Source organism: Protomyctophum bolini, assembly GCF_963924005.1.
Source record: "Protomyctophum bolini genome assembly, chromosome: 14".
NCBI classification, from domain to species: Eukaryota; Metazoa; Chordata; class Actinopteri; order Myctophiformes; family Myctophidae; genus Protomyctophum; species Protomyctophum bolini.
The window spans coordinates 16595965-16613999 of NC_137875.1; the positions used below are offsets into that span (position 1 = coordinate 16595965).

An 18035-nucleotide genomic window follows, 5' to 3' on the forward strand; every position below is an offset into this window, starting at 1 on the left:
ACTGCACTGCAATGGAATATATTTTACTTTTGTTATTATTATTATTATTATTATTATTATTAATACCGTTATTATTATTCACTTAGTAGTAGTTCCAGCCTGGAGCGGAGACGGAAACGACCTGTGTGCTTTTGTGGATATTTCCGGAAGCAGTGGCAGTGGGCGGGCTTTACTACCGGGCGGATATCCGCACTGCTATGCTCGCCTCGGGAATGGCGAGACGTGTGCGTGTGGAGATGGCAGCAGCAGCAGAGCCGTGAAGGAGAGGATGTTGATGAAACTTATGAATCATAATAACTCACAACAACCAGAACCAAAGAGACTTGAAGCCGTCCTCTTCCTGGCCCTGCAGGCTCTGAATGGAAGCGGACGCCTTCGTGAGGCGGCGGCGGGGGACGACGACGGAGGAGGCACCGGTGGCACCACCGGGCTCCTCGCCGCCACCGGTCGCCGGTGCCTCCGCCGGGGCAGAAGCTCGATGGCTCCTCGGGGGAGGAGGAGGAATAGGACGAGGACTGTGGGGGATCTCTCAGAGTAGCCGGACTAGTATGTCATTCATTTCGCCGCCGCCACCTCCTCTTCGGCTCGGAGGAGGAGAGCTGCAGAAAGTTCATTTTAGTTGCGTTGCGGTTCCGGACCTGCTGGGAGGAGAGGGGGACCTCCACCACCGGGACTGTGGTGGTGGTGGAGATGACGAGCCGGACTATGAGGGTCTCCCCGTGGGAGCGTCCACCAGCACGCACATGCTGGCCGGGGCCGTGGCGGGGATCATGGAGCACTGCCTCATGTTCCCCATCGACTGTGTCAAGGTATAGCCGAGCGGCATCGATGCTAGCATAGCGGTGTGGCTAACGGGGCTAAAGTGATGGTGTGGTTCTGTTTAAACTGTGTGCAGTCGGTGTGTTAGCATCATGGTCTGAACTCTTGTTAGCTTAGCGCTTCAACTAGCCTGCCGTGCTAAAGTAAACACAGTGCAGCAGCGGCAGGGCTGTCCCCGTGCGAGCGATCAGACCAGGGCAAGGTCAGTCAGTGTCATGAGTGGACCCCAATGGAGGGTCCATTGGGTGACCATGAAGTGACAATTTAAAAGGAACCAGCTCCCTGGCTAATGTGACAAATATGCCGTAAAACATGATTATACTTGCCCTCTAACTAAATTTTAAAATACTTAAATATTTGTATTTCTTTCATAAATAGAGAATCTTTCACTGCTCCTGTTACAAGTTGATGATGTCATATGTCTGTGTGGTCCAGCCCTATGGAATATATAGACTGCACATCCTAATGCAAACTATTTTAAAATGTTTCTTTGATGCTCATATTATCCTTAGGAAGCATAAAGTTGTTTTGTATTAGCATATGCACTCCATACATTCTATAGGGCTAGACCACATGGACATGACATCATCGTATTTAAGTGTTTTTATTTTTTAATTTTAGTTGTAAAGGGCAAGTATAATGTTTTAAGGCATATTTATCTTATTAGCCAGGGATCCTTTTAGGGCATTTAAGACACCTGTTATACATCAAAGTTCATTACTGCAATGGGTACCCAGTTTAGTCACCCATAAAGGTACAATTTTGTACCCAAGGTTACATACCCAGTGACTCGCCCATATACACATGACGGATATTAAATGATGGTACTAAAGCAGGCCTAATATCACGATGAATGAATTAAATAATTTCATGATATGAAACTACCAAAGCAAATGTCATCACTTGTTGCATGTCAACACAGCACCAGTCATTGCGTGTGAAGTCAGACTTTCAACAGGTTAATTTTTTTCCCCAGCTTTAACCTTTGGTTCAAATGGAACCAAATGGACCCTTATGCGGTGAGTTAACAGACCCCTAAAATGCCAATTTGGTTCCCAACTATCAAACATTTGACCACATTGATCCACCACACTGGCACACACATGTGCCTCAACACAGACCATTATGTGTTTTTTATTTGGCGATTCCAAACACCTGCCATCATTGGTGAGCGATGGAGAATGACCCCCGCTCCTCCTCCTCCTCACTACGAAAGAAAACAGGCCTGTCTTTTTTTTCTGATAAGTCAATCCATTGTTTATTAAAAATAAGTTTTAAAAAGTTTGGTGACGGACTGTCTCAGGAGGAGGCATGCGAGTTATGCTCACATGCAAGTCATGCCGGCTGAAAGGTGGCCAGCTTTAACAAATGTATCCCTGTTGGGTGGGAGGTGCCCTCGTTGGAAATGGGCCTTATATGTGCGATCACTGGCACTGATGTTGTTGCACGGTTGAGGATAGTGTTGCGTTGTTTGGGCTTGTTCAATTATGTAAAGTCCAATGAAAAGGCTGTAGACAGGTTTAATGGAACCTAGCACTGGCATATTTAATGATTACAAAATGAGACCACGTGACGTCCCTTCATGATATAAATAAATATGAACAGCAAATTAACATGAATAAAAGCAGATACGACCTGTTATATTGCGAATCTATCGAGATTCTCTCCATATCAGTCCGTTGGTAGGGTGCCCCTCGAAGCACAGGTCAGCACTCGGATGTCTGTCCTGGAGAGCTCTGACGTGTCTCTACTTTTTCAGACAAAGGTCTACTTTTTTACCATCAACAGCCCCACATTGTTGAATTTAATTAAACCAAAAGCAGGCAGTGCTGTATTGCCTCAGTCAGTATGTCTGTTTCAGTGGTAATGAATAATGCCATTATAAAGGCAGGGTGGTCAGCTGCCTGTGTCATGCTGAAAAGCTATTCTGGTGAGCTTCATCAAGCTTCATCGATGTCTCCGTCGTTTGTTGTCTAATGTCTTCCGGTCCTCTGTTTCAGCCAGTCTGAATTCATTTTGTGGTTGTTTTAGGTTGTATCATTCATTCACTCATATAGGCAGCGCATGCAGGTGAATGTCTACTAGATTGTAAAGGCGAACCAATTTTGGGTCAGATAATTATTAGAAAGATAATTAGAGAGATGTTTGGGAGTAGAAGAAAAATCAAATCAAGGAAGACGTTGTACCCACATGGCAGTGACTTTGGTCAGAAAATAGGTAGACTACAGTTATAACAGAATATGATGAACTGTCAGGAGAGATCAGATAACCCCACTAAGATAATTTAGCAACTTACATTTATTTTATAGTCTCACGTCGACTTACATTTTATAGTATTCCGATCTGAGTGTGAGTGTCCCTTTGTCCAGCACCTCACTTAAGTTTTTTTCAGCAGATGAGTGGTGGTTCTTTTTGCATAGTATTCCGCTTACAATTTTGTCTGCAAATTGTCTGTGTCATCACTTGCAATTGCACTACTTTATCCTGTATGAGTTCTCTCCTGTTTAGATGAAATTTGTATCGCAGAATCTGATTCGAAGAAGTGGGTGAAGTTATTATATACCACATACCGATATATATTTTTTGGGTGCACGCTCCATCATTTTGTAGTATACTATGGAATTATTTTTTCCGTATACTAAAAACTAAAAAGCTAACCTCGTTCGCCGAGTTTTCTCACTTTGACAAGGAAAAAAGAACTGAAAAGCTGTCTCTTCAACCAGTCATGAAACAGTTTTCATGACCTGGAAATGTTGTTGCATTGCTTTTCTGAGAAATTCTATTTACATTCTGCATTAAGTGCAAAGGTCCTTGCTGAGTGGGGGGCGCTCAGGAAATCGTCTCTGTTGGGTGGAAACCTCATATGTCCAACACGGTTACTTTTCAGGAGTCGACTCCAAAAACGGCAAAAGTAGCAGATCTTCAAGCTCAAACCGCATTGCTTCGCTCCACATTTCGAGTTTGTAGATCTGCTACTTTAGTGTGATGCTCTAGTATGATCAAGTAGAGTAGAGCATTGATTTACAAGTTAGGATATGGAGATATCAACAGTATGTAAACAACGCCCCTCTTACAGCATACCTAGAGTAAGACTCACCCAGAAAATAATGTGTTCTAAATTTCTGTTATCATATTTCTGAAATAGGTTTTTCTGATAAACCTATGTTTCTATAGTCAGTGGTGTATTTGGCTGTGGACCTCCCCAGAAGGCTGCGGACCCCCCCAGAAGCAAATATTTGAGTTAAAAACGAATATATATTTAAAGATTTGCACCACATTTTCACGACTTTTCAAAAAGCAGATCTACAAGCTCGTCGGTGCCACGCTATGAGCTTGTAGATCTGCTATTTTCAATAGCTAAAGTATAACATAATGCTTTAACAGGAAAAACTTTACATAAGTACAGCCTCATTCATACCTCATTACAAGTCAAATAATCAATTTTACAAGCTCACAGCGCGTCGCGAGCTTGTGGATGGGCTATTTTCTGCATACGCAGGTAGAGAGGTTAATAATTCTTCTCAAACTAAATTCAACGGCCTTGTTTACTTACTACAGGGCTGTTAATTGGACAATGATAACAACGGATTTCAAACTTTGCCCTTAGTAGTAGTTACAAAACAGTACAATCTCTAACCTACACACACACACCGTAAAAGTCACATTGCACAACATATTTTGGCATTGCACTCCCTGGGTCTGTATTATGCAAGATGAGTTTGGGACAGCTATTGAGGAAGTGGTTGATTGTAGGGCTTGTTGGCTTAGGCTATATTGAATCATTGTAGTGATAGTGTATATGAGTCTACACTTTGACGATGGAGAGGGCCACGATATTTCCACACTCACTCCAGAGGGCCACGTGGCATATTACTGTCGTAGCAAAAATAGCCGATCTACAAAGCTCGCGTTTTGAGCTTGTAGATAGGCTATTTTTTTTATTGAATTGAAATATTTGAATGTTTTTTTGTTTTTTAAATCCTGCATGAAAAAAAAACCTTTTTATTTAATTTCAAATTAATTTAGTTACAGTTATGTTAACTTTATGAACTAAATCCAAACACATTGGATATACAAAAGCGGGTCATGTGTGGAATTGTAACAGCTGAAATCAATAATATATCAGTATTCTGATATTAACCTGAGGGAAGTGAAGGTGGGGGCCACATGTGGCCCCCGGGCCGCAAGTTTCCCATGTATGGTCTACACAGTAGATATCGTCTGGGATCTTATATCTTTATGGCATAAATGTTATCTTTTCCTGGTTAAAGTAAAGTGATTCATTGAGTCATTTTCTGAACTTTATTAGAAAAGTTGTCTAATTTGCCTTTACCCATTTTAGTTATATGTATTACTGATGATTATTTATCAAAGTATTCTTTTTAGTGAAAAGCCTACAATCTCATCTTGATGTCATCAATGTTTAGGTAATTGGTCCATAATGCCCATACAAGCATTTTCCCATTAGCTAAATGTGAAATACTTTAAATAAATCGATGTAAAAAAATCCTCTTGTTAGTCAAGCTGCTTAAAACTTCAGCCCTCGTCCTGAAATGTGAAGTGATGCGAAGAATACAGACTCCAATGTTAGTACTTACTGCGCACAGCATTCCACAGCTGTTGATTAGTGATTTGAGCGCCCCCCCCCCCCCCCCCATACACACACACACACTCTCTGCACTGCAGGCAATGAGTGTCCAGTCAGGCGGAAGTCCAATGTTTCAAGTTATGCAGCTAGTGTCTTGGGGGGGTGTGGGGTGGCTGGCCACTTAAACCCTATTTTACAAAAAATTATGGAAAATTCTTCACAGCTTGTCAAATGTTTGGTCTATAATGTACTTGTATGTAATGTACCATTTCCGCCTAAATGCATAACTTAACCCATTCTGGACGGGAACCCGTTTTGGTGTTTTAACTAAGCATTATGTTATACTTTAGCTATTGAAAAATAGCAGATCTACAAGTTCATAGCGTGCCACCGAGTGAGCTGGTAGGTCTGCTATTTTTGAAAAATCGTGAAAATGTGGCACAAATCTTTGAATATATATTCTTTCAGAAGACGTTATTTATTTAGACGTCAGGCCTAAATGGTATTTGAATACTAGCATGCCATGCATGCCGACTAGGCTATGTGAATCTCATACTGCAGGACTGAGTGAGTACACATTCATACAATGTCTCGCTAAAAGACATTGATTGAGAGGGCTTTGCCTTAAGGTCAGCAGGAAAAGAGGCTTACAGGAAGTCAGCTTATGTCCCACTTTGACCTTGCATATCATTAACTTGTGCTTCCTTCTATTCAGACCCACTCACACGATGCAGGACAACCAAGTTCCTGTGATTTGGCCAATTTACTCAAACTCAAGCCTTTGCTACGCTTTTCCTTGCCACAATCGACGATATAACTGACACATGGGCCCAGACTGTTAGTTAGCAGCCCTAGTGCATGCTAGTTGCCTTAACCTTGTTCAGTCGACCTGGTGTTAATGAGACTCTACAGCCCTCAGTGGGTGGTGAAAGAGAGAGACCTGGTGATAATGTGACTCTACAGCCCTCAGTGGGTGGTGGGTGAGAGAGAGACCTGGTGATAATGTGACTCTACAGCCCTCAGTGGGTGGTGAAAGAGAGAGAGAGAGAGACCTGGTGATAATGTGACTCTACAGCCCTCAGTGGGTGGTGGGTGAGAGAGAGACCTGGTGATAATGTGACTCTACAGCCCTCAGTGGGTGGTGAAAGAGAGAGAGGGAGCATAACGGTAACTTTGTGATCATGTCTGCTTTCCTTCTCGCAGACACGTATGCAGAGCCTCCAGCCCGACCCCGCGGCCCGCTACAGGAACGTGATGGACGCTCTTCGGCGAATTGTGACCACCGAGGGCGTCTTGCGGCCAATCAGAGGGTTGAATGCGACGGCCGTAGGGGCGGGACCGGCCCACGCCCTCTATTTCGCCTGCTACGAGAAACTCAAAAAGACTCTAAGCGATGCCATACACCCAGGGGCTAACAGTCATTTAGCTAATGGTACCATAAAAGCATACATGTATTGTATACCATCTACACACACACACGTGTGTGAAAAGTGTCACGCAGTGCTACAGCAGTTGTGCAGGTGTCTGAACCGCGTCCCTGTTTTTGCCTACCCGATTTCATACCATTCAAAACAAATGACCAGTTTGCTAACAACTTGTACTACTACTTTGGTGTTGAAACTTTGAATTCATCCAAGTATAAACTTTCACAACAGCAGACAGCCTATTAAAGTAGTGCTAAACCTTACATATACTAAATTATATTGTTTATATAGGTAAAATAATAATGTTTATATAGTAAAATAACTTCTAATATTTTTCCAAAAATAATTCAAACAGCCAATTAGCCAAAGTAAAGGTTCTTTGCTGTAATAAATAAGGCAGTGTGTGACGGGGCTCTCGCCCTCCCACCCCTCACTGGTGCGAAATCGGGTAGGAAAAACAGCGACGCGGCTGAGCCATGAGGTCACCGTTAGCCAGCCAGGGAGTTGATAACGGGGCCTGAGGTGACCCCCCCCCTACCCCTCAATGCCAGCTCTCTCTCTGGCTGAGTCAGCCTAATCCAAATATAGACCGGAGACACTGCCTGCCTGACCAGTATTTAGAAGCCTTGGCAGGCCATCCGAGGGGAATAAAGCCTCTCGTAGCTTGTGTTACAGGTTTAATCTCCTGGGGAAGTACCTGTGATGTCAACTATTGAACTGTTTGAGAAATCCGTCTGATTTTGAGAATTTAGAAAAATAAGCACACAAAAGTCTGTAGTTTTGACACGTGAAGCCCATTCTACCAAAGATTCTTCTTGGAAAATGTCATGCTCTGTCTGACTGTGTCTACATTTACCTACCTTCCTTTGTTGTCTCTACTCTCTCTCTCTCTCTTCCCTCTTTTCCAGTTTAGTAGGAGTCTTGGTAAGTTCTCTTTCTCACCTGTCTGTCACCTGGCATCTTTCTGTTCCTCCTTTCTTTCCTACCTAGTTCATGGGTTTTGGTTATTAATCCCCAAGAAGCAATGAGCCGCTTTCTCCACTAGGTGTCTCTCTGTGATCAGGTTTAGTCTCTGTGATCAGTTTCTACCAGTCCGGTTTTGCCAAATATATCAATGTTGGATTCCCTGCAGATCCAGAGAACTGCACTTTTGTCAACCTGATTTGCAGTCCTAGCAGTGCAGTCAGAAAGCCGCACCTCAAATATATGCACTTTATGTATGGGGGGGGGGGGGGGGGTCACATGAAAGGGATACTGCAGATTTTTAACCTAAATCACCTTGTTCTAACTACAGTGTGGCAGAAACCACCCTGTCGAGTCTGCTGTGTAAATGTTATCAAATGCGTCACTTCTGTCTATTGCGGAGTTAAGCTAAATACACTTAATACATATGGCAGTTTGCCACACAGGCACACACTATATGTACAGTATAGCCTACGTGTGTCCACACACACTCCCATTATGTTCAGATGTGTCTGTCTTTAAATCAGAACAATCATATTTAGGTTCAAAACTTAAATTCTTAAAGTATCCCTTTAATAATTGAAGCTTCCTCTTTGAGTCCTTGTGTTATTGATAGGTGTCCCAGTGGGGAATTCCAGGACATGGTTCTTGTAGTAATTTTGCCTGTGGTGTCCTCTTGCGGTGTTGTGTTCCAGGAGCTGCAGGGTGTGTGGCCACACTGCTTCACGACGCAGCTATGAACCCTTCTGAAGGTAAAGAAGACCTTTCTTCTTACACATACATTGATTTCTTATAAAAAATGAATGACAGGAGGAAGAAACGAAAGGAATGAGTAAAACCAAGTTCATATTCAGGCAGTGTTAGAGGGGCAGGGGCTGACATCCCATAAGGGCACTTTTAGACAAAAATAGCTGATCTACAAGCTCAACGCGTCTCTTTGCGACACGTTGAGAGCTTTTAGATCAGCTATTTTCGGGGGACAACCCAGCACTCTTTAGCTAGTGGAGATGCGGTATACGACCTGGATTTTTAAACAAATTTGTTCAACGCAAAATGTGTTCAAGTTCAGGAGACTTCGAAAATAAAGGAATTCTCCTGAATGCTGCTTCCAGCATAGTATGGTAAAGGAGTGGCATATGCATTTCTTTCACCATAGTAAATGCTGCATTCGTGGTCTGGAAAGGGCAGTTGTTTTACAGACGGGTAAAAGGGCCCTGAAGCCCCCTTTGATGTCTGTGTGCATGTCCCTGTTCATATTGTCACTGTTCGCCAGAAACCTTGTATCAACTAATCAACACTCGTCGTACGACGGTGTCACAAATATGGCCAATCTACACGCTCACTCACAGCCCATCACGATGTGGCGCGTTGAGTGTGAGCTTGTACAACGGCTATTTGTGAAAAATGTTAAATTACCAAAATGGTGGTGTCAGGTTGAAAGTTTTATAAATAGTTAACCGATGGAAAGTTGACTAATACTACATTCACATGGAATCAGGCAAGCGGTAGACGGCAAACGACAAAACCGGCTGGACGGCACGGAACGGTAAAAAGATTAAATGTTTTCAATTTGATGCTGTCTGCCGTCACCGGTTCTGTTTGCCGTCACCGGTTCTGGCTCCCGTGCCGTCCTGTTCCGTTTACCGTCCTGCTCCCGTCCACTAAAATGACATGCCTGATTCCATGTGAATGCAGTATTGGAGACTAAACTACATTGAATCCATTGGAAGACATTTTCTTTTCTTTCTTTTTCCTTAACGGATAGCGTTTTGGCACATAACAAGTGTGTGTGTGTGTGTGTGTGTGTGTGTGTGTGTGTGTGTATTCCTTCCTCCACAAGTTGAAAGTTGCAACAGAAAATGCAGAAAGTTGCAGGTGCCATGCTCTCTGCATTGAATGGCCTTGAGCCTGTGGTCTAGTAGTTCCTCTGACACTTGTAGGCCACCTGTCCAAGGGTGTCAGTAGAAGGACACCAAGCCAGTGGTGAAAATAGTAGCGTACTCACATTTTTTACTAGAGTAAAGGTATCAATCCTGCAATGTAGAAATACTGTTAATTAAAATCCCGGAATTCGAAATGTACGGTACTTGAGTGAAAGTATATTGTTATCGAAAACGTATTATGCAGAATGTCCCATTTCCAAGTTTTCAAAATGTATAAAAATCTTGAAAATGGCAGATCTACAATCGATTGTTTTCAAATGGACGAAATGTATGGGGCTGAAGTGATTAAATGTTTTGTAATAAAAATCTAAATGTACAAAAGGTTTTCAAATAAATCTAGTGGAGTACAATATTTGCCTCTGAGATGTAGTGTAGTCGAAGACAAAGTATTGGACATTGGAAATACTCAAGTAAGGTACAAATACCTAAAAATTGTCCAACATGTACTTAGTTACTTTCCACGGCTTCAGCTGTGGGACTGACTGTACTGTTAGAACGATACACTGCAACTCTCTGTCTTTTTGTTCCTCTGCCATTTGTTTTTTGTTTGCATGAATGTTTGGTCTGCTTTCTTATTAACTTTCCCACCTTTTTTCTTTCTTAAATCCAATCCTCTCCCCCCCCCCCTGCTCCACGTGTCCCATCCATCCGTCAAATGACCCGAAACACACACACACAACGGGCACGTCGAAGTGGTGAAGCAGCGCATGCAGATGTACAACTCTCCGTACCGCGGCGTGCTGGAGTGTGTGCGCGCCATATGGGCGGCGGAGGGCGCCGCCGCCTTCTACCGCAGCTACACCACGCAGCTCACCATGAACGTGCCGTTCCAGGCGCTCCACTTCATGACCTACGAGTACCTCCAGGAGCTGCTCAACCCGCGGCGGCAGTACAACCCCTCGTCGCACATGGTGTCGGGGGCGCTGGCCGGGGCCATCGCGGCCGCCGCCACCACCCCGCTGGACGTTTGCAAGACCCTGCTGAACACTCAGGAGTCCCTGGCCCTCCGGCCCTCATCGTCGTCGCCCCACCCCGGGCCCCAGGGACAGGGCCCGGGGGGGGGCCACAACAACAACAACAGACACATCTCAGGCCTGGCCCACGCCTTCCGGACCGTGTACAGGCTGGGCGGCCTGCAGGGCTTCCTGAAGGGAGTCCAGGCCAGGGTCATCTACCAGATGCCCTCCACGGCCATCAGCTGGTCGGTGTACGAGTTCTTCAAGTACGGCATCACCAAGCACCAGCACGAGAAGAGGAGAGCACAGCAGCAGCACCGGGAGGCCGAAATGTGAAGGCACGGTGCCCGCCGCCGTCTCCGTCTCAACCACCACCAGTCTGCTCTCTTTTAGAGAGGAAATTAAGTCAACTGCTTGGACTCAGATAATCAACCACTTTCAGCTGTCTTCACGCCTATCACACAAAGCCAATAAAGAAGGAGAGCACCCTCCCCCCCATGCTGTTTAGTCACCTACATTCCTGCTGTGCTGTTTTAAAGAATGGGAGTGGTTTAAGTTGTGTGTTACTTGTGTCTAAAGCAGATACTTTATAGGCAGTATTATAATGAGATAATGTGACAATCCTATCATATTTGACAGTTCTGTTCCTCAAAGCTCAGGTTATGAATGAAATTACGAGGAAAGCCACACTAGTTGGGACTTGGAGAGGCAGCCAGCAGGGGGCAGTGATGTGGCTTTGTCAACTTTGCCTGCAGTCCTGTGGGTTTTCACCGAACTGGCTGTTCTAGGATCAGATCATGAAAGCATAGGATATCTCCCTATGAATGGGTGGGTCTCCTCGTTTTGGTCAGTATGAGAGCACCCCAAGAGCATGTGTACTACTAACTAATCATAATCAAGGTCCTTCCGTGATCTCTTCATCAAGCCATAATTGTCAGTTTAAAACCCATTTTGACCTGGGAACGATTCTACAAATGCCTTCTAAATCCTGACAGTTTTCTGAAAAACCCTATGGTTTTTATGTCGGTGGTTCTCAAACTATTTAATGTCGAGGACCCCTAGAATTATATGTATTTGGCCGCTGACCCCCATCTGAAAATGCTTCAAAGATCTGTTTCCTAGAATGGCATTTTGAACATAAACATCTCAATCTTTCTTGACATCTGTGCATGTGTTGCTAGTCCACTGGCTCTCGAATCCATCCTGTAATTGTTAAATCCAATATTTAACGTCATGTTTCAGAGTGACCGAATAGATACATGCAGCATTTAAACGTGTACATTCCGATTAATTAACTTTACTTATCAGCCAGAGGTCCTTTTCAGAGTTAACACATTTTAGTACTTGCCATACAGGGCATCAAATCTTCCATAACATTGTAACCTGTCAATAACTATTATTATCATCATTATGCACATTAGACCAGTGGTTTTCAACCAGTGGTCCGGGGACCACCAGTGGTCCTTAAAGGGGCTTCGAGGTGGTCCCCAGCTAAACCAAATGGAAGGACCCTTATTAGATCATTCTTGGGGTCTGAGAGGCTAAACCTCATAAAATGGTGGTCCGTGACTCAAGCAGGTCATTTTTGGTATGAAAAGGGTTGAAAACCACTACTGCTGTCAAGGTAGGGACTAGGGAGAGACATGAGCAAGAGCTGTGATTCTTATTGATTTGTGTGATTGTTCCCACTCAGCCCAACACTGCACTGTCGCTGTTCAATAAAGTCTGAGCTGTAGGCCGCCTCCTGCTCATATTTGCTGGAAAGTCTTGCATGTCATTGTGACTATGCTGCTTCACCAACGTGTCCTTTTGGAAGACATTCATGTAAGTTTCAACCACGTCACGTAACCCATTAAGACCTGAGGCCGATTCCACAAAGATCTGAAAAATGTATTATATTTGGCCCACCGACCCCCATCTCAAAACGTTTATTTTCCAGGGAATGGGTCCCCCGGAAGCAAAGATTTGAGTTAAAAATGTTTACATTATTAAGAACAGTATAATGCTTTAATAAATACTGTAGTGTACGTAGGCTGCGTTTTCTTAAAGTGGGTGCCGCAGAATACTTTGATGATAATTGACTTTGTAAAACAGACCTGAGTTGCACTGTACTTGCGTTCTTTTTCAGTCTACACCAAATCTCTCTTAGATCTACCAGATCTACAAGCTCACAACGTGTCCCATTATGACACATTGGAAACTTGTAGATCGCCTATTTTTTCCAAATGTTTCCCTTCAGAATAGGGATGCTGGGGGTTAAACGTTAAGAAATGTACAAGAATGATAGACACTCGTATTTGGGAGAGAAAGTTGCAGAGTAGGGTATGCATTTCCAGTGTCCATATCCATATAGATATTATGTGTTGGGCTACGGGCCATAATGGTGGAGTGTCTGTTGCAGATGGCTTGCTGGTGGTCGGTGTCAGCTGTTGTCCATTGGCAGTGGTGGAAAGTACTTTAGTTCAATTCCCAGGTACTTCCCAGGTGAGTATTTTAATGTTTTGACATTCGATTCTCTGAGGCAAATGGTGTGCTTTTCACTCGACTACAATTATTTAGATGAGTCTTCGTCTTCGACCATTTATATACATTCATTAACCAATGAACATGATTATTACACTGTAGGTTAAGCTGTCCAGCAGCAAAGTCATTCTATTCAGCCTCACCTTTACAAACTGCAACATTAAACTGATGAACACATTAATGCATTAGTACAAAATGAGTTGTTCTACGTTTGGTAGTGTAAGTGCAGTATGTACAGTACCCTATTGGCCTGAATATAAGACTATACGTTTTACAATGGAAATATCCTAAAAAACAGGGTCGTATTATAATCGGGGACTATAGACTATTTGACATTTAATGTTCTTTTTCCACAAATCTTCACGAGTCTTGAAAAATGGGGGTCGTCTAAATAATCAGAGTCGTCTTATATTCCGTACAATACGATATGTTGATACCATCACTTGCACTTTAACACAAGCACATTTTAAAATGCAAGTCATTTTAGTTATTTTCCACCATCTTGCACCAATATCCATTGGCAAGCACCGGACCTTGTAACACACAGGCATACTGTATCTTGGGTGATGACAATAGCTATATTATATTAACTATATTATATATAACAAAAAATACATCGCATGGAGCACCTTGGAAGTATCCTCAGTGATGTATCCCAAGGTCATCAGGGTTTCAGGTCTCTCAAAATCATACTCACTCACTCAGGTGACCCAGCCGGGGTGATCAAGTCCCGACTTACGTCCCAGTAGCTACCCTCAATCAGTCCCCCTAGGGCAAAACCAGGGCCACACCATCCGTTGGAACTACTCCAGAACTACTCTGCCAGGGCTGGGAGGTACACTTCTGGCGCATGGAAGGACTAGGCTCTGTGGGTTGTCTCCTGTCCGGGCCCCTCCTACGTCTCACCAGGTCCACTCCTGCTCTCACCAGGCCCAGGGCCTGTGCGTTGCACCAGAGTCCCAGCACCAGACAGTTCATTCAGGAGTGGTATGTATATAATATATAATATAATATAACTGTAACTGCAGCCAGCCAGTGGTGTTGTTGAGCAGCATGCACCGCTCGGTTCACAGGGGTGTGACTTTCAAGTATATAGAGGGATATCGTTGAAGTCACAACAGGAACAGATTAGACTGGGAGATTCAAGTCTAGTGCATGGGTATTTTTCACCCAAACATTCAGGTGGACTGTGAGATGATATGACCATGCATTTTGTTGATGGCAGTTGAAGGCAGCTACAGTACACTATCCTGTATGACTCAAACTATTACTATTATATTATATTATTATACTACTATTATACTCTGGCTAATAGGTGTACATGGTCTGACTCAGTCTACAGGCTCGCAATGCAACGTGTTGTACGTTGTTTTCAGCAAACATATTTAGTGCAGAGGGGAAAAAAAGGAGAGGGGACTCCAGTATGTGTGTTTCAGTGGCTAAAGTAGGCTACTGATGGATGTGAATGAAACTAGACAGTACACTGTAGTATGTAGATCAGATCCATACATCTCAGGATTAGAGTGCTGATGGTGTGGTGTCTCTCGGCACTCAAACTGTTTTCATGATCGAGACGTTTGTTTGCTTTCTTAACAAGTATCGGCAAGCTTGAACTATAGAACAACTGACACCACTGGGCTCACCTAGGCAGGTTCAGCAGTTCAGGAGCCACAATACACAATCAAGAAGATTGAAAATAGTTCTACATGGATTATGAAGCTAATACAGAATGAAATGGAGCAATGATTAAATAATAACATTTCCAGATTAGCATGGCATCAGCAAGTCTTAACTTGAGCTCGACTAAACTGACACTATACTGCATCTGTTTCACACATGATGACAGTTCACCTCATTGAAGTATTACGAACCGATGACAATAAAGTAAAAAAGGAGAAATGTATTAGTTTAATGGACGTTTATAAAGCACGGTGCTTTTAACCGGCCCCGAATGAACGTGCGGTCGCACGATCATGTCCTCAGGCAAACCTTTTCACATCACAGAGACTGTAATTAAAATACGCTCTCAATTACAAAAATAATGTAAATTGTTTTGATTCACTGTTTGGAAAATCTAAAGTCAGACAGTAGCCTACATTACATACCAGTACATTACATGTTTCATTTGTTGATAGTCCAACAGTGACAACTGTTGTACGTAATTCTGTTTATTTGACAGGGACATATTTCAGCAATAGTAATTGATGTATTGTACCACCGTCTGGGCATTGTGTAGGGCTGTAGGCTACAACCACAAAACGGCAATCGCAATGTCTACAAATGCCACGTTATTGTCCATTATTAAAACACAGAGGACTTTATTAGCAGAACATCCTGTGATGGCGAACAGGAAGGACCCAACGTTTCCTATATAGCTGAAGATGAAAATCATGTCAAATTATTATTATTTATTTTTCTAATATAATTTTTATCCCACGATTTTGTAACCCATTTTTCACCCCTGTGTCAATCATCTAATGTGATCCTGGGCTCTACACACCCTCCACCAACCTAGTCCCCCATATATGGGGGACAAGGGGAGAGCAACGGACTTGAACTCATGCTTCCTTCATGCCTGAGTGTCCAAGTTGTTCCTTTACACCTGACCGGGGGGAGTTTCCCTGGTTGGACGTAGCGCGTGGAAGGAACACGTTATTCCAACCAGTTCCTTTCCCCTCCATCAGGCGCCCGGCTGGCCAGGGGGAGGCAGTTTAGTGACCAGGATTACTGCATGTTTTTTGTGAGGGTACCTACCCTAGGGGACACGGGGAGAACATGCTAACTCCACACAGAAAGGCCCTTTCGCCAACCCCGCCTTCGGGTATGGGCACTGATGACTCAAATTCTTGTTATGATCAGTGCTTTTGTGTGTCGGGTATTAGACTTGGCACTTGACACTTGGCGATACTGTACAGCAGACAAAAGCTGTGACCCAACTCGTTCTGTCACATATGGAGAATTCACTTTCTTGGTCGGTTTGACTTGAATTAATGCATTGTTGGGAGGAATTATTGATGACGACATTTTGACTGTTCTTGAAGAACGCCAAAACAAAGGACTATACACATATAAGCAGTGAAATCCTTTCGGATAGACTGATCATCCACTCTGTTTGGAGAGGCACTTTTAAGAGCAATAACAAGTAACTCTTTCACAGAATCTAGGTGATGACTGACGAGGGCCCCACCCCACCCCTCTCCCTACACACACACACACACACACACTCACACACACACACACACACACACACACACACACACACACACACAAAATGATGCACAGACACACTCACATGCGTGTCTTGTCAGCCAGACACCTGTTCAAACAGGGAGTGTTAATGAGCCGTCTCTCTCTCTCTCTCTGTGCATGTGTCCTGTCTGAGTTTACTCTATGGGATTGTGTGTGTGTGTGTGTGTGTGTGTGTGTGTGTGTGTGTGTGTGCGTGTGTGCGTGTGGATTTCCGTCTGTCGCTCAGCCAGCTAGAGCTTGCCTACTGATGTGCCGCCGGTGATGATGCTCAACTGACAGGCATCAGGGTTCGGGCATGTGACTCTGTGTGTGTGTGTGTGTGTGTGTGTGTGTGTGTGTGTGTGTGTGTGCGCGTGTGTGGGTGTGTTTGTGTGGAGGAGAAGGTGCTATAATATGTACCCTTAGGTGCCCATGAACTGTCTAACCCTGTTTCATTTGTTTCCCTGTAAATTAATATTCATTTGTGGATTCAAATAAATAATGTGCGTGCGTGCGTGCGTGCGTGCGTCAGTCTGTCGTTCCAGTAGGCCTACCATTCAACCTCCACACAATGGCAAAAATACTAGCCAATCTACATTCACAATTTTCACCTTATGGGATCTTGTAGAACTGCTATTTCTGCCCAATGGGCGTTACGTTATGCATGCTCAGTGGAGTCTGTAGCATAGGCCTATATAGCCATTAATGGAAAGGGGGGGGGGAAAGTTAGCGTTAAGAAAATAAAGACGTTCAAACTGTGTGATGAAGGTCATTCCTATACTATTCGGTGCCATTTCAGCCAAGCAACTTTAAAAAATATATATATATTTTTTTTACATGACATTTACATTTATGCTGCAGAGGGCCATTAATCATGTAATGAAGAATATGGTATCATGTTTATTTTAAAGACGCCATTGACAATGAAGGGAAAGTTTACATCCTCTTGTCCCTGACGCAAACATTAAATGCCATTAACAATAAAGAGAATTTAATTTAATTTAAAGTTTGTTTTGACACCGTTTGTTTTACATCACCATTACATCACCTAAAAACAGGAGTTTTTTTTTTCTTTTTTGAATTTACGTGTAATGATGATGCTTTACTACATCAGTAGGCCTAATGCAACCTAAAACACTGGGGGGAACATGCTATAATTAAACACTGCTTCTTCTTGTGTATATAGGGTTTCCTATCAAAATTATATGCTACTCTGGGCCGTGGCTCAGCGGTCCAGGCACCATGGCTGGTAATCCAGTCTGGCAGTGTGCTGCGGGTTCGACCCCCGATCCAGACGGCCTTTACTGCATGTCTTTGCCCCCATCTCACTCCCCATTTCCTGTCAGCCTACTGTCTGTCGAAAGCCACAAAAAACATTAAAAAAAATAATTTACAGGTAGATTTGCATCAGCACAGGACTGACTGACTGACTGACTTGTAAAGTAAGGGACACAATTGATTTCAAGGTTTTAAGCATTAAAATTACATGTATCACAAATAACATTTGGTGAGAAGCATTAGAACTATATATACTATATAATAAGAAATCAAAGTTTAGATTTAGTTTGAATTTGATTAGATATAATTGTAA

General features: G+C 43.4%; 1 protein-coding gene across 1 annotated transcript; it reads left to right on the top strand.

Annotated features, from left to right (window-relative positions):
* The first annotated feature begins 212 nt into the window (after positions 1–212).
* slc25a28 (solute carrier family 25 member 28) lies at positions 213–12428 on the top strand. Its single transcript, XM_080782253.1, has 4 exons — positions 213–809; positions 6611–6839; positions 8490–8546; positions 10431–12428. The coding sequence occupies exons 1-4, from the start codon at positions 360–362 to the stop codon at positions 11027–11029; spliced, it is 1335 nt and encodes a 444-aa protein (XP_080638379.1). The 5' UTR covers positions 213–359; the 3' UTR covers positions 11030–12428.
* The last annotated feature ends 5607 nt before the right edge of the window (positions 12429–18035 follow it).